This window comes from Hippocampus bargibanti, linkage group LG17 (assembly GCF_051943395.1).
Source record: "Hippocampus bargibanti isolate YZ-2025 linkage group LG17, ASM5194339v1, whole genome shotgun sequence".
Taxonomy (NCBI): Eukaryota; Metazoa; Chordata; class Actinopteri; order Syngnathiformes; family Syngnathidae; genus Hippocampus; species Hippocampus bargibanti.
In genome coordinates, this window is record NC_142750.1 from 11,270,703 (window position 1) to 11,292,198 (window position 21,496).

The 21,496-nt window shown below is 41.0% G+C and overlaps 1 protein-coding gene across 1 annotated transcript in view; it reads left to right on the top strand.

Annotated features, from left to right (window-relative positions):
• Positions 1 to 9,188, top strand: part of mybpc2a (myosin binding protein Ca) — a 38,270-nt gene extending 29,082 nt beyond the window's left edge. Inside the window, exons 24-32 of the mRNA XM_089019341.1 lie at positions 146 to 280; positions 1,336 to 1,503; positions 1,580 to 1,668; positions 2,429 to 2,624; positions 2,936 to 3,075; positions 3,163 to 3,322; positions 4,342 to 4,478; positions 4,557 to 4,743; positions 8,293 to 9,188. Coding sequence (XP_088875467.1) covers positions 146 to 280; positions 1,336 to 1,503; positions 1,580 to 1,668; positions 2,429 to 2,624; positions 2,936 to 3,075; positions 3,163 to 3,322; positions 4,342 to 4,478; positions 4,557 to 4,743; positions 8,293 to 8,324 — 1,244 coding nt within the window. The 3' untranslated portion in view covers positions 8,325 to 9,188. The remainder of the gene's footprint in view (positions 1 to 145; positions 281 to 1,335; positions 1,504 to 1,579; positions 1,669 to 2,428; positions 2,625 to 2,935; positions 3,076 to 3,162; positions 3,323 to 4,341; positions 4,479 to 4,556; positions 4,744 to 8,292) is intronic.
• The last annotated feature ends 12,308 nt before the right edge of the window (positions 9,189 to 21,496 follow it).

A 21,496-nucleotide genomic window follows, 5' to 3' on the forward strand; every position in this document is an offset into this window, starting at 1 on the left:
AGATTGACAAGGCAATGCGGCAAGACTCAAATCCAATTGGACAACAAATCTCTCACATCGACATGCACACCCTTGCAGGAAGCAGCGCAACCAAGCCAAATGTTTTCCACACCGTATCCAATTGGCGTTTTTGTCTGTCACCTAGCTCCCACCAGTGAGCCCAGTCGCCTCTCGGTGGAGGACGTGACCGACTCTACTTGCTCTCTCCGGTGGCTTCCTCCAGAGAAAGTAGGACCGGGCGGCATTGACGGCTACATTGTTGAGTATTGCAAAGAAGGAAGTAAGTTGCGGGGTCGACTTAGTAAAAAATAAGAAAGAAAAAACATCTGTGAGACAAACTGAAGCTCCAAGGACTATGCGCAACTATTTAGCATTTTATGCTAAATGGCTACCCAATCCTCCATATGAAGCTTGATTGAGAGGAATATATAATGTATCGTATTTTCCATTGTATTAGGCACACTTGACTATAACCTTCAATGAATGAAAAAATGTTTTCCAAGTATAATCTCTAAATATAGAAAAGTTTTCCAAATATAAGGCACATCTACATTATAAGGCGCGACAGTAGAGGCTGGGGTTATGCAATACTTCTTCTACACGGGGAAATGAAATTGTGGTTGCTGTCAGTAGTTGCGAGACCCTTTGTGGCTAAATATGACTTCACATACAGTATAAGGCACACTGACCGTCTCATAAGGTGCAGGGTCATGTTTGGAAGAAAATGAAGGTATTTGGGTCTGCCTTATACACTGGAAAATACGGTAAATGGCTTCTATCATAATTAACCTATTCACTGCCATTCCTGAATTTATTTTGTAATCAAAAAGCATGAGGAGGGGCGCCATTCCTGAATTTGTTCGGGTTTTGGTTTTTCTTGCTTGCGCGCTGTACAGAGGCGATGTTTTCCCCTCCCACAGAGGGGGAGGGGAAAACATTGCAGCATTTACCTTTGATAAATGCATTTCAAACACAGATAACTCCGGAACTCTATAATTTTGGAATTTACTCTTTTTTTTCTGATGACGGAAGAGAGTATAAGGTTTCTTATGCTTCATTGAATGTTTATGTAAAACTCAAAATTCTTTAAGTCCTGCAATTTGAGCGAAAATGACAAAAACCCTGGGACTGGTATGGACACATTTTTGCACATTGTCTGGCAGTGAATGAGTTAACAGTTAGTATTGATTAGATTGAAACAGCTGAATGGCTGGGATGTGGAGGTTTGCTCAGACCTCAGCGAGTTGGTTGGAAGCTCAGGTGGATTTAACTTGCCATCTCGCTAATCTTGGGAAAGCACTAGCAGTAGTTAAGCGGCCTCGCAATCGCTTTCAGCTGACGAGTGGGTACAAGCCAACAAGGAGCCGGTGGAGAAGCATTTGTACACAGTGAAAAATCTGCCGGTGGGGGAGAAGATGCTATTCAGGGTGGTGGCCATCAACATCGCTGGGCGCAGTCCCCCCGCCGCGCTCTCGCAGGCCGTCACTATCAGAGAGATTATGGGTCAGACCACAGACGTCACAATCAACATCTGATCTCGGGTCAAGACATAAAAAATGAATTTCTCCTTTGCGCACAGAACATCCAAAGATTCGTTTACCACGCCAGTTGAGGACCAAACTGGTCAAGGTCGTTGGAGAGAAGGTCAACCTTGTCATCCCCTTCCAGGTTAGTCTGACTCACAAATTTTGTCTTCATGTTGGTCTACCTGTCTTGGACCTCAACTCGCCACTAGCATTCTCCATACCTTTCCTTTTTTTACCTCTTTGTTAATGATCATTTTTACAATTTTCTGAAATCTGGAAAAATGAATAAAGCTTAATTTTTTTTCACATATATTTGCTACACTTTCAGTTTATTTTGCTCTACTGTCTATCGCCATGGTGGTTCTGCAGATGCTTTCAGTTGCCTTACATGGCTAAGTAAAGGTTGACTATAAAATAACATTTTCTTCTGGGCAGTTTGAAGTCAGGTCATATTTGAGTTCTGGGAAGCTTTCTTTTTGAGTAATCTCCTTTTTTAATCTTGTCCTCGACTCCCCAAAAATATGTTCACTGTGATTTAAAAAAAAAGGATTGGCCTCGCCAAAAATACTTCGCCCCCGACGCCCCTCCACCCAAAAAAAAGATACAAATAAATCAGTGCGTTGGCATAAAGTAGGTCAAGTGGCAGTGAAAAAAAGACTGGTAGATTTAGAACTGCTGGCTTGTTCATTTTAATATTTGATTTTGGCTGTGTTTTTATTTGTATTTTTTTTTTTTTGCAATTGTGCCAAGTGCACTCAGGCTTTCCACCTGGGTTGGAGCTTTTGGCTTTTAGCCTAGGAAATGATGACATTGCAGTAATAAACAATAGATGGTATCTTGGAAAGATAAATAACAATGAAGAATTATTGTTTTTCTGTTTTCCTGACCTTGGTTCTTTCCAGGGTAAACCTCGCCCGGTGGCCACCTGGTACAAAGACGGCAAAGCCCTGGAGGACCGAAGCGTGGGTACACGCACAAGCGAGGTGGACTCCATCCTATTCATCCGCTCAGCTCAGAGGGACCACTCGGGCACGTACACGCTGGCCGTCCAGATCGAGAACATGGAGGACCGCGCCAACATCCGCGTCCAGGTCGTGGGTGAGTCTCGGGTTCATCACGCGGCGGCGGTGGGGGAGCGCAAATCTCTTCAAAGGCGTGATTGCGACTCCTCATCCCCAACTTTCCAAAGTCATCAAAGAAAGATGTTAATCCTGAACGCCAACTCATTCCTCATCTCTTCTCAGGTCAGCGGGATTAGACCACGGGATTATTTGCGTGTAGACCGGGATTAGGTTCATACTTGATGCTTGAGAAGGTTGAGCTAATGAGAGGATGACTCCCTCCATTTCCTACTCCGAAGTTATCTTCCTCAAAAAAAGTACATGGCTGTCATGTGCTTGTTGATATAGAAAAACCAGGTCCCCCCATAGACGTGCGTGTCATTGACGTTTGGGGCTTCAACGCCTCGCTAGAGTGGAAGCCCCCCAAAGACGATGGCAACGCAGAGATTATCGGCTATACGATTCAAAAGGCCGACATGAAGACCAAGGTGAGCCAAAGCAGCCATGTTGAAGTGGATGAATCATGATTTGGTGGCCCGTTTGAGAAGGCGTTGATGTGTCTGCAATCACGCCAGGATTGGTTCACCGTGTACGAGCACAACCGGCGACCCAACTGCACCGTGTCCGACCTGGTCATTGGAAACGAGTACTCCTTCCGAGTCTTCAGCGAGAACGTTTGCGGCCTCAGCGAGGAGCCTCGCGTCAGCAGCAGCACGGCGCTCATCTGCAAGACGTGTAAGTCAAACGCCATGATTCAAAGCCTGAGCCAAAAATAGTCAAGGTACTTGACTGATACTGATCGAACCAGTCAAGGACTATGGCTTTGTCAAGTTGATGTGTGTTTATTATTTTTTTCTTTCAATTAAAGTGAATTGTATTTAAATGTTACTTATGTCCGCAAGGCCTTTAAAGTATCTGAATGGGATTGGACGTTACCACGTGAAGCAAAGAATTAAAAATCTGTTTTGCAATTAGAGAGTAAAAAGTCGCCAGAAAAATCGTCAGAGTCAGAATCATCTTTATTGGCCAAGTATGTACAACACATTAGGAAGGTGTCTTCAGTAGAACACGCTGCATTAGTATCATCGTAAAAAAGAAATGACAAATAAGTATGGAGGACAATAGTAAAGGCTAATGCAATCTAATCTAATTCCTTAATGTACGTAAATGGTACCTCACAGGTACAACTGAAACAATGTGCAAGGGATCAAGCAGAGCTAAAGTGATCTGTGGTAGAATAAAAACCACTAACAGTTGTACAGGTGGTGCAGAAAATCAGTGAACCATTTTAAAGTGATCAGTCGCCCTACTTGTAGTCAAACAAGTGTGCAACTATGCAGATGTCCTTGAGCGCCTAAAAATGTCTGGTGCTGGAGATTATATTGGTCAGTAACAGTGGTTCAACTGAGTACAGAGGTAGAGCTACGATGATTGTAATGGGATGCTGTTCCGCAGGGTTGTGCATAATTGCAAAGGGGCACGATACAGTTAGTTTTAGGTTACTGTTTACAGAGTTAATGGCTAGGGGGAAGAAGTCTGCTGGTTTTGGTGCGCATGGATCAGTCGCGCCTGCCTTAGGTGAGCAGCTGGGAAAGGTCGCAGGCAGGGTGCAAAGGGTCCTGTGTAGAATTGTCCGTGCCCTTGTCTTGGTTTTTGCAGTGTGCAAGTCCTCGAGAGTTGGAAGAGGGGTGCCAATGTGCCAAATACTAATGTGAAAAGATGAACGAGTGTCAACACTGTCTAACTTTCTTCAGGTTTGGACTGCAACCTTCTACCCTTCAAAGAAAAAGACCATAGTGCTTCCCCTAAATTCACAGCACCCCTCATGGACCGGAGTGTTGTGGCGGGCTACACAACAGCCATCAGCTGTGCCGTGCGCGGCTACCCCAAGGTAAGTACCCCTTTGACGTCGCGAGATGGCATTCGATCCAGTCGCGAGGAAGCGTTGCGGCGTCTCTTGCCGCCGTAGCCTAAAATCATCTGGATGAAGAACAAGATGATCATCGGCGAGGACCCCAAATTCCTGATGCAGAACAACCAGGGCGTGCTGACGCTGAACATTCGCAAGCCCAGTTTGTACGACGGCGGCCGCTATTCCTGCAAGGCCATCAATGCTCTTGGCGAGGACGAGGTGGAGTGCAAGCTGGAGGTCCGAGGTAGGACTAAAATGCTAACAGTCACTTTTCTCATGGAGGAGGGTTAGTTTTGTTTTCGCCGATGAGGAAATGCAGTGAGACTTCAATGTTGTAGTCATGTTGTTTTTTTCTTATAGGTCCTATTGCACCTATAGGTGTTTTAATTTCATATAATGTATATTGAATATTTTATTTTCAGTGACATTTTTAGTTTTATTTAAAAATTGCTTTAAAATCTTTTTTCAACTTTAAGATATTTTTCCATTATTAAAAAAAATTAACCAATGTTATAATTGCTTATGTATATTTAATATTTTATTTTTAATTCCAAATATTTTTCACTGTACATTTTTGCTTGAGAGGTAATTTCAGCGTTGAAATGTGTTTGATTTTTTTTATGATTTATTTTTAATTTCATATTCCTTACAATACATGGTCAGGTTTTTTTCGCACAAAATGGCTTACTATACATGGTGTTTTTTTTGGGGCCTAAGAACGCCTTACGATACAGGGTGGGTTTTTTCCGGCTCAAAAACGGCTTACTATACATGGTCTTTTTTTCGCGCTAAAAACGCCTTACTAACCACGGTCGTCTTTTTTGGGCTAAAAACGCCTTACGATACATGATTGTTTTTTTTATGGGTCTAAAAACGCCTTATTACATGGTCCTATTTTTCAAGCTTAAAAACACCTTAATATACATGGTCATTTTTTCGGGCTAAAAATGCCTGACCATATATGGTAGGTTTTTTTGGGCTAAAAACACCTTACTATACATGGTCGTTTGTTCACGCCGTAAAATCGCCTTACCATACATAGTGTTTTTTTTTGGGGGGGCTAAAAACACCTTCCAAAATGTGGTTGTTTTTTTATGCCTAAAAACGACTCACGATACATGTTCGTATTTTTCAAGCTAAAAATGCCTTACAATACATGGCCTGTTTTTCGGGCTAAAAATGACTGACTATACATGGTCGTTTTTTTATGGGCTAAAAACGCCTTACTATACATGGTCTTTTTTGGGGGCTAAAAACACCTTCCTATACATGGGCTTTTTTTCCGGCTGAAAACTCCTTAGTATACCTGGTCATATTTTTCAAGCCAAAAAAAGCCTTACTATACATGGTCGTTTTTTTCGGGCTAAAAACACCTTCCTATACATGGGCGTTTTTTTCCAGCTAAAAACGCATTACTGTACATGGTCATATTTTTCAAGCTATAAACGCCTTACTCTACATAGTCGTTTTTTTGGGGCTAAAAACACCTGACTAAACATGTTTTTTTATGCCTAAAAACGCCCACATGGTCGTATTTTTCAAGTTAAAAATGCCTTACTATACATAGCCCTTATTTTCAGGCTAAAAACGCCTTACATACATGCTCGCTTTTTTGGGCCGAAGAAAGCCTTACTATACATGGCCGTTTTTTTTTTTGTTTTTTTTTCGGGCTAAAAACGCTTTACTATACCTGGTCATTTGTTTATGCCGTAAAAACGCCTCACATTACATAGTCGTTTTGTTGGGTTAAAAACACCTTACTAAACATGTTTTTTATGGCGAAAACCACCTGACACTACATAGTTGTTGTTTTTTAGGCGTAAACACCTTACTGAACTGAACTAACAACTGGCCTGATTGCCCCACATCCTCCGGTATCACCTCATCAGTATTACTAATCCTATGTTGCCTAAGTAGGCTGAATGATCCAAATTGAACCTCACCTCACCATATCGGTTGAATGAAGGATTTAGCTGTTTTATGAAAATTGCTTCTTTTACTCCCCTTTCAAACCATCTATGTTCTTTCCTATTGTTCTGTCTCTAGTCAGAACAATAGGAACAATCAGTGGAGCCGCAGGGAGTCGTCATCTGCTCTCCCCCAACCTGAGAGCAGGGTCCTATCATAGCAGAGTCTGGCACCACCATGTCTGGACAGTAGGGATATATATATATAGGGCTTAAACTACCAGTAAAAATGTAGTTTGCTGACGAAGTTTCTTGGATAAGAAGCGAAACGTCCAACACCTTCAAAGAAGTACAGATGACGGCTGAAGAAACCTTTTCATCGATGGACCACTCCTGTACGACTGAGAGCTTACGACGTCTTACAATACATGGTCGATTTTTCAAGCTAAAAATTCCTTCCTATACATGGTAATTTTTTTGGAGCTAAAAACGGCTTACTTTACATGGTGGTTTTTTCGGCCTAAAAACGCCTTTTATACATGGTGGTTTTTGTTATTCTAAAAATGCCTTACTATACATTGTCATGTTTTTTTCGGGCTAAAAATGCCTTGCTATACATGGTTGTTTTTACAGGCTAAAAACACCTTACTATACATGGTCTTTTTTCGGGCCTTATCACATAAGGTAGTTTTTTTGGGGGCTAAAAAGTCATGGTTGATTTTTTTTTTTCAGGCTAAAAACGCATTACGATACATGGTGGGTTTTTTCGGGCTAAAAATGCCTTACTATACATGGTCATAATTTTCATTCCAGAAACGCCTTATTATACATTGTGGTTTTTTTCAGGCTAAAAATGCCTTGCTATACATGGTCGTTTTTACAGACTAAAACACCTTACTATACATGGTGTTTTTTTTTTCATTCTAAAAATGCCTTACTATACATGGTGTTTTCTTTCGAGCTAAAAACGGCTTACTTTACATGGTCGTTTTTTGGGGCTAAAATTGCCTTACTATACAATGTATCGTAAGGCATTTGTATATAAGAATAAGAAACTCTTTAAATAGTTTCCAAGTTTGGAAATGGGCACAAATACCAAGCTAGAAATGTTGGGGAACGAACCCAGGACATTAATTGTCAAAGCATGCACTCTACCAGTGAGCTAAGTCCGCATTTTCCATGACCTTAAATCCCTTACTATAAATGGTGAGGTTTTTTTTACAGGATAAAACCATCTACATTGTTTTGTTTTTCAGGCTAAAAACGACTTACCATACATGGTCGTTTTTCAATAAGAATAAGAATAAGAATAAGAATAAGAATAAGAATAAGAATAAGAATAAGAATAAGAATAAGAATAAGAATAAGAATAAGAATACCTTTAATGGTGCCACAGTTTTCAAAGCATTTTCAAAATTCCCAAGTGAAGATTCCTGACCTTAAACCCAGCTGGCACCCCGTAGATGCAGAGCTTGTTCTCCAACACTAAGCAACATCCCCATTTTGCGTGACAAAAAAACGTTTTACTATACACGGTTGTTTTTTTTTTCAGGCTAAAAACGCCTTAGTATACATGGTTGTGTTTTTCGGCCTAAAATTGCCAGGTTTTTTTCGGGCGAAAAATACATTACAATACATTATTTTTTTAGGCTTAAAAGCGCCTGATTATACATGGTCTTTTTTCTGCATAAAACGCCTTATATACATGTTTTTTCAGGCTAAAAATGTCTTTCTATACATGATCCTTTTTTAGGCTTAAAACGGCTTACTATACATGGTCCTTTTTTTCGGGCTAAAAACAGCTAACTATACATGGTCATTTTTTTCGTGCAAAAAGTTTCCTTCTTTGCTGAGACATGAGCTTGGTTATCATTTTTCTCCCACAGTGGTCAAGGAGAGAGAAGACGTGAAAAAATGAGGACGGAGCCACTTGGACGACCTGTTGAATAAATATGATTTCATATGCCGTCAACTGTTACTTTTACATCTCTGTTTGAGGTGAAAGTCCTTGAAGTAAATATGTCGCTGTCATTTTTCTTTCTGCTCTTACTTGCGATGCCACCGGCACTTCCTGTCACGTGGTGGTTGAATGTTGGCGATCAAAATTCAAGAATAAAATTCAATCAATTCTTCAAAGATGGCAAAATGACTTGATTTGACCTTGTTATTCTTTGCTGTCATTGTCTGTGGAGTTTGAAAACTGGGACACTTCTGTTCTGACAAAGTATGGATGTTCCTTTTCAAATGGACTAAGGGAATAAGTACAAAGCCTTCAGAAAAAAAGTCAGACAAATTAAAAATATGTACCATGGTGACTCAACATGATTTTTTCCTCATAATTCCATTCATAACCCAAAGCAGTTATACCGCCTATTTGCCAATTGAAATGAATGTAAATGACATTATTCCATTCCAGATTGGATAAAAAAAAGTATTTTAGATGAAAAATTGCAATCTACAGTATACTCTCTAAAAGGTCAACTATTAATCAAAACAATAGAAATATATGAATGAATTACATTGAGCAGCTTCTCTTGTCTGGGATCAAGTTAAAAAAGTACATTTCTGTAAGCTACACACAAAGATGGCTACTACTTCTCACTAATCGTAGTTGGCTTTGAGTGCAATAACATCACCTATCTCCGTGACTTGCTGCACTGTTTGTGTTCAGATACCTTTTGCCAAAAGGGGGTGCGACACCATCATGTCGATGCTTGTTGCGTTAGCCTGTATATGTCGTTTCGTATTGCGGGTTAGCATTAAGCTAGCAGACGCTTGTAAGACCGGGTTTGTTTAATTAAATACGCAACATGTAATGCTCCTTGCTCCAATTTTGAAATAAAGAGAGCATCAGATCTGTACTTGCTTGCTTCCAAACACTTTCTTGCTCATAAGCTAATAAAGACATGGTCCTCTCACACACACACACACACACACACACACACACACACACACACACACACACACACACACACACACACACACACACACACACACACACACACACACACGCATACACACACACACACTCTGCATTGAGTGTTGACCCTTTGGTGCAAGCAGCAGGTATTGGGGTCTCATTAGGACGGAACACAAGATGCTCATTAAGGCACCCCAACAACAGCGGCCTAATTAGCTCGCTCTCCAGCTCCCCTTTTTCCTGCTCTTTCCCGCGTCACCACTAAACAAACCAATTAAGCGCTAATTCGCACGGCCGCAAAACAAACACGGCGCAGTCAAAAGGGAGGACGGTGAAACCCTCGCAGAGGTGACCGCTCCAACCAAAACAACTAAATCATGTTGAATCATCACTGAGAAGGGAAATAAATACATACATAAATACATGAAATATTCAGATCATTTGAATGTCAACAGCACGTTGATGTCGAAGTGAACACAAAGGGTTTAAACCTCAGTTGCAGCAACACTGGAAATATTTGTTTTTTTCATGCTTGTTCCTGGGATGATTGACACATAAAAGTACACACACACACACACGCACACTCGCACACACACACACACACACATACACCTCCTTGTGAGGATTCAGGAAAAGAACATGTCACCACCTCAGCACGCACACGTGCCAGTCGCGGATGCTCGTTTCCTCGGCAACCGCAACTCTCCGGATGCACACTAACATCAATCCAGACTGCGGGTAACTTTCAACACAGACCAAATTCCAGTGACTTCACTTCACAGACAATCAGACACACACAAACACACGCATACACACACACACCACACACACACACACACACACACACACACACACACACCAACTTCCTCACATCCGCACACATTCAGAGGGTCACACACATTCAACAAGTTTAGCATAAATCGCACGAGCACACTACACGGTCAGATAATTACATACACACGTGTGTGTGTGTGTGCGCGCGTGCGTGTGTGTGTGTGTGTGTGTGTGTGTGTGCGTGCGTGCGTGTGTGTGTGTGTGTGTGTGTGTGTGTGTGTGTGTGTGTGTGCGTGTGTCAGAATGTAGATTTCTTATATGTGTGTTTACAGCATGTGTCTATAAATACAATAAATAAGTAAATCCAGACATAAATAAATACAAAAATAAATAAACACATGATTAAATAAATAAAAAATAAATAAATAAATAGCAACATTTGTAAGGGGTCATACTTTTGTGTAAAAAATATATAATTAATATATTTAAAATCACTCTACACTGAATAAATAAATACACATAAAAACTACATAAATACATAAATAAATAAATAAATAAATAAATAAATAAATAAACTAACTAAGTAAATAAATACAGTAAAGTCTCATTATATCGATATAGGCTATATCGATAGTACTGCTTATTAGGATACTATTTCTATGAACTCAAGGAGAAAATTACATGCCCGCAGGATCGGATATATCGATAGTCCGTTTATATCGATATTTTTTCCGACTATCGATATAACGAGACTTTACTGTAGTAATATTTGTAAGGAGTCAGGATGAGTCATACTTTTGTGTAAAAAAAATTTCATTAATACATTTAAAATCACTCTACACTAAGTAAATACATAAAAACCTAAATAAATAAATAAATTACTAACTAAATATTTGTCTACACTAAATAAATAAATAAATACATAACCTACATGAATAAATAAACAAATAAATATATGAATAAATAACTAACTAAATGAATAAATAGCAACATTTGTAAGGGGTCAGGATGAGTCATGCTTTTGTGGCAAAAAAATATACATATATATATATATATATATATATATAATGACTTTACCCCAGGGTAGAGTGATTTTTGCTTCTGCAGAAAACAAGTCAAAATAAGAAAAAAATGTTCAGATGGAGAAAAAATAGAGCATCTAAAATGATTGTGAAACCAAATAGCTATTTTCCTCTTGTCGTCTAATTCCGATTTTCATTCGGATGTTGCGGCAACAAGATGATGTCGTCATGCGTCGGAGGCCTTCCGCCAACAAGGGAGGAAACGGCAAGCAAATGCGAGCGAACGAGGCATCAAGCGGAGTGTGGCACTTGTGTGAGAGCCTTTGGCTTGATTCAAATGGTTGCCATGGTTTCCGGATGTTTCCATGGAAATGCCGGCTGCCAATAAAATGATTGCGGGAGAGAGCGGGCGGGCGAGTGGCGGCGGATCTTTGCAGCAGGTTGGCAGGACAGTGAGATGGGAAGGGAAGCGGGGGAAGGGGGTGGGACAATAGATGAGGAGTAAACAAGTGAGCTGGTAACTATGGCAATGCAAGTGTTCAATCCATAGGAGCCTCCTGATCAACATGTCAAATGTCCTTCATGGAAGATTTTCGTCCTTCCAAACGCCCTTAAATCCTCGCTTCCTTCCATCCGTTGCCTGTCGTCTGTGAAGGACGGAAACGCTTCCGCATTTCTCCGTTTCCACGGCAACACCGCAGCGAGCGGTGACCGCGGAAGAAAATGGGTAAAGGCGGGGTAGGCTTTGTCAGGCTGGGCCTGTGAAAGACGCTCGTGCCACCTCAATCATCAAAGCTTTGAAAAACACATTCAATGGTCATTTTCCAGAAAAACACTCCTATCTGAGTTTTGCGGAAAAAAAGTTATATAAAAAAAACATCTATTTTCAAGCTATGGTATTTTCCGGTATAGAAGGCGCACCCAAAAGCCTTCATCTTCTTCAAAAGATTAGCCCGCGGCTTATACGCCGGTGCGGTTTATATGTGAAGTCATATTGAGACACAGCAGGTCTCGCAATGACTGTCAGTAGGCATCGACTCAATTCCCTCCCGTAAACCCATCATCTACTGTAGCGCCTTATTTGGAAAACCTTTCTATATGTATATATTATATTTGGAAATATCTTTTAATTCATTGAAGGTGCACCTCATAGTCCAGTGCGCCTTATATATGGAAAAGGTTTGAAAATACACCATTCATTGGGGGTGCACCTTATACTCCGGTGTGCCTTATACAGCGGAAAATACGGTACTTTGAAAGCGAAACCCTGCTGTGAATCCTTTTGCCTTGTTTGAAAACGTACTTTTATTACCTCACCCTAGTTCAAAAACCAAATTTGAAACAATACAATACAATAATCCTAATTTATATAGCGCTGCAGCTGTAACAAAGCGCTACACATGATAGTCAACACAAAGCAAAATAATAAACACAACAGAACATAAAAACATGGACCGTTGTGCAATCTGAACGACTTTCCACGTTTACTCCATAATGTTTGAGTACATTACAAACACTTTATTACGTGAAGCAGTTCACCAGTGGATCAGAGACGTCATGGTGGATTGTGCACGTCTGCTACAAGCTAAGTTTTGAAACCAAATACGAAACTATAGCGGAGCCAAAAAGAGATTGTCTCACATCTCCTGTCCCTCAGAAATCCGCTTCAATTCCAAGCCGCGATAATTCCACAGATGCACCGGCGCTCTGCACTGACACACCTTTCGAGTTAAACATCCCAATTTGAAACCTTAACTATGATTTAAAGCTACATTGCAACGCTGTGGCGACCCCTTGAAGGGAAAGCCGAAAGGAAAAGAAGAAGATTGCAAAGTTACCCCACGTGAAACCCCATTTTGAAATCCTGAGCATAGTTGGAAACCTGACTTTGTATCCTTTTGCTCTACTTAGAAACTTAAACCCTTCTTTAAATCCCTAAACTTAATCAGAAGCCAAACTTTCAAATCTAACACTGTCAAGGCCAATTGTGGAACCGACCCCAAGTTTGAAACCTTACTTTGAAACCCTAATCCGAGTTAGACAACCTAATTTGAACCTGAACTCTAATTTAAAATCCTTGTTTAAAACGCTATTTTGAGACCCTAACCTTCATTCGAAGGAGACAATAGCCCAAGTTTAAAACCCAGAGCCTAGTTTTAGACCTTAGTTTAAAACCACCTTGCGTTTGTAAATGTCCCCAATCATTTGATCTGTAACCTGTGCCTAATGAATGGTCTGGAACGCCAATACACACGTGCCAAAGGCGTGTCAACATCACACGTGTGGGTTGGCTTCGCAAGCTTGTGTGTCGCATGCGATCAAAATCTTTCACTTTTTCTTCGTTCGCTCGTCCATCCGTCCGAGCGAGCGAGCGGCATCATGTCGGCGTCCTGCTGTCGAATCGATAACTCATCTTTCAACATCCATCCCAACCCCCTCCCGCCCAACCCCCAAAGACCTCCCCCTCCTCCAGGAAAGCAAACATGCTTCCAGTGGATACGCAAACACGACCGGGAGGGATTGTTGACCAACAATGAGTAGATGACGTCGAGGTAGGGCCGGACAAATGGACGGAGATCTTACTTGAGGGCACAATGACGCCCACCCTTGCCCATCATAGACTACCAAGGCCAACCTTGACTTGTAGAAGACGCTCACCACCGCCTCTTCCTTCTCGGCAATGTGAGAAATCACTTGGACCCCAACCATGTGCGAGAATTGACATTTCCGTCACCCCTGCTGGCCAATTAAGCTTGCTGAAGTTAAATGCAGCAACGGCACAAAACAGCTTTATGATTAAACTCGCTTGCAATAGAGCACTTGCACACTGATTGTACATGAGGGGCATCGGCCCACCACATTATCGCTTAGCTGTGAAAAAAAAACAACAACCACCGAAGTCAATTTGTCCAAATCCAGTCTTCCATTTTTGTCCTCATGAGTCATACAATACAATACAATACATTTTGATTTATACAGCGCTTCACAACAGTTGAAGCTATCACATACCTGTCAACTTATACATTTTACCTGTATTTTAGCTGGCTAGCTATTAGCTATCTGTTAGCTAGCTAGCTAGCTTTCTATCTATTTGAGTGGCAGGCGCATGTGGCTTCCGCTGCTCACCTACAAAAAAAAAAAAAACGATCATGTGACTGTGAAGTGACCTTGAGAGTTTTGAAAGGCGATTATAAATGAAATGTATTATTATTAGTATTATTTTATATGTTTTCAAATAATCATGTATCAATGTATGGCGTACTACAACTTCTATACAAGAAAACACAATTTTGAACCGATCTTCCAAAGACTATTTTGGCTCAAATCCAGTTCGTCTAAACTCCTGGTGGCCAAGAACAATGCTGCCGCCGATCGACACTATTGTCATGGCAAATCATCAAAAGTAATCCTCATCGTAGCAATGCGATGCAAGATGTCTTGGCGTGACGTCACAAACTGGGGGCGGGACTTTCTGAAAATGCCCAATTCGCAGCTCAATTTTTTGCAGATTTTGGACACTTTAAGTCATTTTTATTGGTGTTTTGCATTTGACTAAAAATATCATACTGTGTGTTTTGGGTATTTTAGATGCTATAAAACGTTTTTCTGATGTCAGTTAGGAAACAAAAAAGTGACGTTGGTTGTCCTTTAAGGTCGCTGGTTTGTACAGCAGCGTGAGACCTCCCTATCAGACCACTTGAAGAGGGCTGTATATGTGTCTGAGTGAGATTCGCTTCTATGTTGTAACTATGTTGGGCAAAAAAAGAAAGTGGTCAGATGAATACGTAAAACATGGATTTACATGTATCACAGAATGTGATTTGCAATGGCAAGTTGAGCAACCCAATTCATTTCGCGCACCAGTAAAAAAAAAAACATATTTTATTTTTTATTAAAGAAGGGTTGAGTGAATGAGCACATCAAACTGATGGGGTTCGGTGCCTCCAACAAGATTAAGAACCACTGCACTGGACAGAATTGTCTTTGTATAATAACTGTGAGCGTATTGGAACAAAAGACAAACTTTAACCTAAGCATACAATACATTTACTTACCGTGTCCTTCTGGAGGTGTCACTGGAGTATGCATGGTACTGCCAGCGTACTGTAACAAAACACAAACGTTAACCGAAGCATACAATAAATTTACTCACTCCATCTTTTCTGGATGGCTCAGTAGTGCGTGCAAGGTACTGCCAGTGTATTGTAACTAAAGACAAACGTTAACCTAGGCATACAATAAAAATACTCACCACATTTTTATGGATGTGTCACTGAAGCGTGCATGGTCCACTGTGTTCACAGAGCATTGTCACATAATTTGTGTTCACAGAGCATCGTCACATTATGTTATTTATTTATTTTTGTTTTTATACTTCAAGATGGTGCCACGAGAGTGGCTGCCTTTCGAGCAGCTCCTGTATTTGTTTTTCTACTTCTTCCTTTCCTTTCCTCTTCCTACCATAACTTTGCTGCTGTGAAAAAAAATCACTACTGCGATCCTAATAAAAGCTAATCCAAATAACACTGCCACAATCGGAATTTCAGTAACTGATATCGGTCATGATGACATTGTTTTGCATAATCAATTTAACCAGGGATATAGCAAAAGCGCGGCTCGCACGGGGAGTCGTGAACACACGTGGGAACCGAAGGCGTAATTCACACTCGGCTAACGGGATTACGACAACCAGATTAGACAATTTGCAGTATGCTTGATGGCGAAGGAGCACAACAGCCCGCAGATCAGCAGGCAACAATTAATGACGGCAACATGATCGGTTGGTTACACATATACATCAAAATACGTTTGGCTGTTAAAATCTGCTTGCATTGATGACAAAAGATTCAAATGATCTTTTAATTGTATGAATGATATATTTTTTTCCCTGAGCAAAACGAAATATACGTGTGATCGTATATTGTTTCAACTAAAGCAAACTCTCAATCCCAGTAATCAATTTTGTACAATGAAAGCTAGGACACAACTAGCGAGCTAGCTTGTGTTTAGAAATTAAGGAAAAGAGATGATCATTTCAAGGTAAAATCAGAGCATTGTCATTAAATGGCGAGTAGTTTTACTTTATTAGAATGTTATTGTTTCGATGACCATTTTATATTTCAGTTCGCCGTGTGCACTTCCGGGTTCAGTGAGCAGGTGCGTCTGGCTACCACTGTTCACGTGCAGAAAAAAAATGTTGTTCTTATCGTGTGCTTGTAAAGTGTCCTTGAGAGTTTTGAAAAGTGCTTATAAATTATTATTATTATTATTATTATTATTATTATTATTATTATTATTATTATGACAAGAAGACTGAGCCTACATTTAGCGATGCACAATACCGCCACCTACAGGACTGGAGTGGAACAACAAAAGCGATGAGAAGTGTTGAATTAAATGCTTGTGCGTGCGCGCGTGTGTGCGTGTGTGTGTGCGCGCCTGTGTGTGTGTCCTCATTTTGATGCGCATGTGAGCTATCAGAATGCAATGTTGCAGGTGGGCGGAAAATGGCATAAGAGAAACTAGGAGGGAGGTGAGCAAGCATGTGGATGTACGTATGTGATTTAAGAATGGGGGGGGATATTAAAGAAGACCCCCCCGCCGCACACACACACATTCCCCAACTGCTACCAATTGGCTCACCACAACTCCCCACCCCCTCAATGGGGGCATGGAGAAGAGTCATTGCTCCTGGGGCGCTGGGTGACATATAAGCGAGGCGGCGGCCTGCCTCTTTTGCACACATGCACGCACATTTTTATGCAGATCACTCACATGCGCGCGCACACACACATATACATACACATTTACACACACACACACACACACACACACACACACACACACACACACACACACACACACACACACACACACACACACACAAATTGACATTAATTATATTTTTTAATATTTTTTTACGTTTTTATGAAAAGAATGAACAATTTAGAGATGTGAGTTTTTTTTCAATAAAAATAAATAAATATAAACATAATTGTAAATGTTCCCTTTTTGGGATGATTAAATGCTTTCTTATTATTATTAAAAGTTCATACACATGACATTTAAGTCATGGATGGATGAGAAGTTTTGAGGCTCCCTATGTTGGCTTGTTTTAAATTAACACAAATTTCCTGACATTTTTTTTGCTGGTTGCTTTTTTTTTTGCGTTGAGGAAAATGCTCCGCCTGACTGGTTGACCCGTGGGGGCGTTGACTAAAGCGCTAAAGAAAAAAATCGATACAGGCTGTCAAAGTTGATTTCATCTTGATGACGCTTTACAACTGCTTCTTGCTTGCTGTCTTAAAAAAATAGCAAAACCTCAATGCTGCTTTTGGCCTTGTGCAGGGCGCGGGACCTCGGCCTCAGCAGACGGCTCCATTATCACAAAGGCAGCTTATAACAGCGCAGCTAGCAGAAGCTTCGGCACGGCGCTATTTACACTTCAAAAGGGCAAAAAAGGCGGCACTGGCATTCTCCGCCTGGCTTCGTCCCGACGGGAAGCAGAGCCGAGGTGGCCGCTGAGAGGAAGGGGGGGGGGGGGGGGAAGCAAAAAAAAAAAAAAACAGTAAAGGCCAAAATGGCTTTTCTCCAGCGGCTGGATCAGCGCATCCCAAACCAGTCACGGATTCTTTTCCGCATTCCTGCCTACAAAAGCTCCACTTTTCCACTTTCAAGCGTGACTTCCCAAAGCGGTAAGGCAGTGGGGGTGGCAGCCATTTCCAAGGAAAAACCTTTCATCGCCCACATCCTGATAACTTCATTATTAACCACTTTGCACCCCAACATTTTGGGAGCATGATTGACATTTTCATGTATTCATCAACGTATTCTACCGAGCAACAATTGACCACAAAAACGCACCGCAGCCACCTCCATCCTGGCAAGATGAATGACACAGACATACGGTTGCCGCCGGCGCCTGGCAACCAAGGCGACACTTCGATGTTCCGTTATGGAGGACACCTTGGCAGGAAGTGAGGTGACAGCTTTGTGGTGACCTCTGCTGACAACATCCTTCCTACATACACCTCAACGTCATCATTAATTCATCAGCCGGGAAGTTTATGGTGTGTGTAAGAGAGAGCGAGACATGACAAAGACATGCGTCAGTATGCTTCAGCTGAGTGTCATTAGTGAAAAGAAACATCCACAAGCATCAAATGTGACCATGATGATGACAATGATGACAATGACGGCTTGTCAGGGTACTCACTGAGCAATGGCGCACAAAAATTCCCAACAGAAGTCATTATGTCATGTCAGGATTTTTTTTTAACAAATACAAATGTTACTTTGGGATTTTGTATCAATATATTCACAGTCATAAATTTTGTTGCACATGTTAACTCATTCCCTGCCAGACGTGCAAAAAAATGTGTCAACTCCAGTGCCAGGGTTTTTGTCATTGTCACACGAATTCCACGACCTGCAGACTATTGACTTTTAGGACTACATAAACATTCAATACAGCGTAAGAAACCTTAGACTGTCTTCCGTCATCAAAAAAGAGGTAATTCCTGAGATATATGGGTCTGCAGTTTTCTAAGCTTGAAATGAGGACAGCTGTCCAAAATACAAATCGATACATATTGGTTTCTATAACTATGTCAAATTTTCAATTCCTGAATAAATTCGTGAATGGTTGTAAATGAGTTAAATGTTCCTATTGTCTTCTCAGTGGAAACCTTAGACCACAGGTGTCAAAGTCAAGGCCCGAGTCATCATTTTATTCGGCCTGCAAAGTCAAATCAAACTTGGAAAATTCCATGACGCTTGCTAATGTTCAAACCCAAATTTCCAATTGTTGTATGTAAACCACAATAACAAACAGTCATTATTTTTTTACTTCAAATTTGAAAACTCATTAATTTGTGCACTCTATATGTAACATCCCCTCCACATATTACATATAGAGCGCACAACAAATTAATGAACAACACATTTTCAAATCTGAAAATACAACATTCTAATGGCTTCCCAGAAGTCATAACGGCCCCTGAGAGGAAACCATAACTACAATGTGGCCCGCGGCAGAAAACGACTTTGACACCCTTGCCTTAGACTTTCTTTTTCATCAGAAAAAAATAGTTAATTGCTAAATGATATGGGTCTGGAGTTATATGAGCTTGAAATGAGGGTGGCTGTCCAAAATACAATGCAATACATATAATAATAATAATAATAATAATAATAATAATAATAATAATAATAATAATAATCCATTTAATTTACAAGTGCCTTTCTGAACACCCAAGGACATTTTACAATAAAAACAATCCATAAAACAATAAAATCATGACATATCGGTTTACATAGCGCTTGAACAACAGCTGAAGCTGGAACAAAGCGCGAACGTGGGAAAAAAAGGAAATGCTGCCCCTTTGTGGAAGGGAAAAAAATGGCAGACGTCTAGCCAGCGCTTTATCGGCACCGATGCAAGAAAAAACAAAACCACAACTAATTTGGGAATGGCGCCCGATGTCATATTTTCAATTTCCGAATAGCAGTGAATGACTTAATGAAAATTTTGTGTCCAAATTAAAGAAATAAAATTTAAAATCAACATTTTACATTAATCCAAATGTAAATTGTTTGAGTTTAATTGTTTCTATTCTATTATTAATATTCTATTATCTCTGCCCCCAAATTTTTTTTTCCATTCTAGAATAAAAAAAAAGCACATCTCTCGGTCTTTAAGGGTAAAATGGAGGAAAATAATAAAATAGCACCGCCCCAGCCCAAAAAGACGTCGGCCGAGCATTGAGCGGGTATCTCCCCTGTAGGCCAGGCGGCCAGTTAAGCCTTGGTCAAATGTGACAGAAAAGCCGCCTGTGAAGTCGCTAATGTTGGGATGAAAGTGGATCAGCATGCTGATAACGCAGAAGCTCGCACAACAGGTTACGACTCACCTTCACATTGGTGCTTTCATGCTTTTTGGCCCGAAGACAAAAAGTGCACCGAGCGGCAGCCCTTCCTGGCGCATGCTGCAATTTATGAACAACAGACGACTGCGCGATATATGTGCAGCATTGCCTTTTCAGACACACATGCATGCGCGAACAAGCCTTTTACACAAGTAAAGCCATCGCATGCCACTGCCTATCATGTGACCTCTTCAAGGATGATGATCCAAACCGACACATAGTTGGAATCCTGATGCATTGGGGCGCAAAAGTGGCTTTGATAGGACTACATTTTTTCCCCTCACTGACACAAATGCAAGATTATGGAAATAAGATGAACACAATATGCTAATTGTCGATGCAGGATGCGTGTGTGTGTGTGCGTGTATGCGTGTGTGTGTGTGCGCCCAGTTGCACAAGACGGTGCTCAAAAATGGCCGTCACCTGAAAGCTATTGATGAGCAGCGATGTTAGCCAATCAGCAGCTAGCGTGGGCGGGCTGAAGAGTCCATTGCAGAGTTTATGGAGCAAATGGAGACACCTTGATGAGGACTGTCGCAGCAGCAACAGTTGCCAAGGAGACCTGATGATAATATTGGCGGAGGATTTGGGAGGGGTAAGGGCAGCGGTTTGAGGTCGATGCGGCAGAGTTTGTTAGCGCATCGTCATGGCGACAAGATTCTGACATTAAGGCCTTCGCCGCCAGGTTAAATACAAAAAATATATGTACAGTGATACCTCAGCTTACGAACTTTTTGCCTTACGAACATTAAATTCGTGAGTATATAATCTTGGCATACGAACTAGTTTTCGGCGGATGAACCAAACCACACAGCGCCTCGGTGGCTTGCGGACTAGTTTTCCACACCCCCTTTGTTCGAGTGCAGACGTGGTTTGTTATCATGTGGAGTACTTTTGCTATGATGGGACCGAAAAAGACCCCACCACAGGCTAGTGTTAAGCCCAAGAAGACATGAAAGAAAATTACGGTCAAGCAGAAGAAGATCATCGAAAAACACGAACGAGGTCTGCGTATGTGTGACTTAGCGTCCCAGTACCAGTATGCTAAATCGACCATTGCTACGTGTGGCTAAGGGTGTTTCTGTGTTGTCTAAACCACGGTCTCAGGCAATAGAAGAGGTTGAAAAACTTCTGTTGATTTGGATTAACGAAAAGCAGCTAACAAGGGGCCGTGTGAGTGGGGGTATTATCGCCGAGAAAGCACGGCAACTTCACTCGGATATCATCAAGAGGCAACTATCGACCATCACAAAGGTAAATAAAACGACTTTATTATACAGTACAGTTTATTTCTCTAATAACAATACAATATATTTTGTGTAGTTTTAAGGATTACTTAGTAGAAAATTATGTTTTATGGGGACCTGGGAACGGATTATTGTCATTTTTAATGGGGTCTTGAGGGAAAAAAATGTTCGGCAGATCGAACTTTTCGCCTTACACTTTC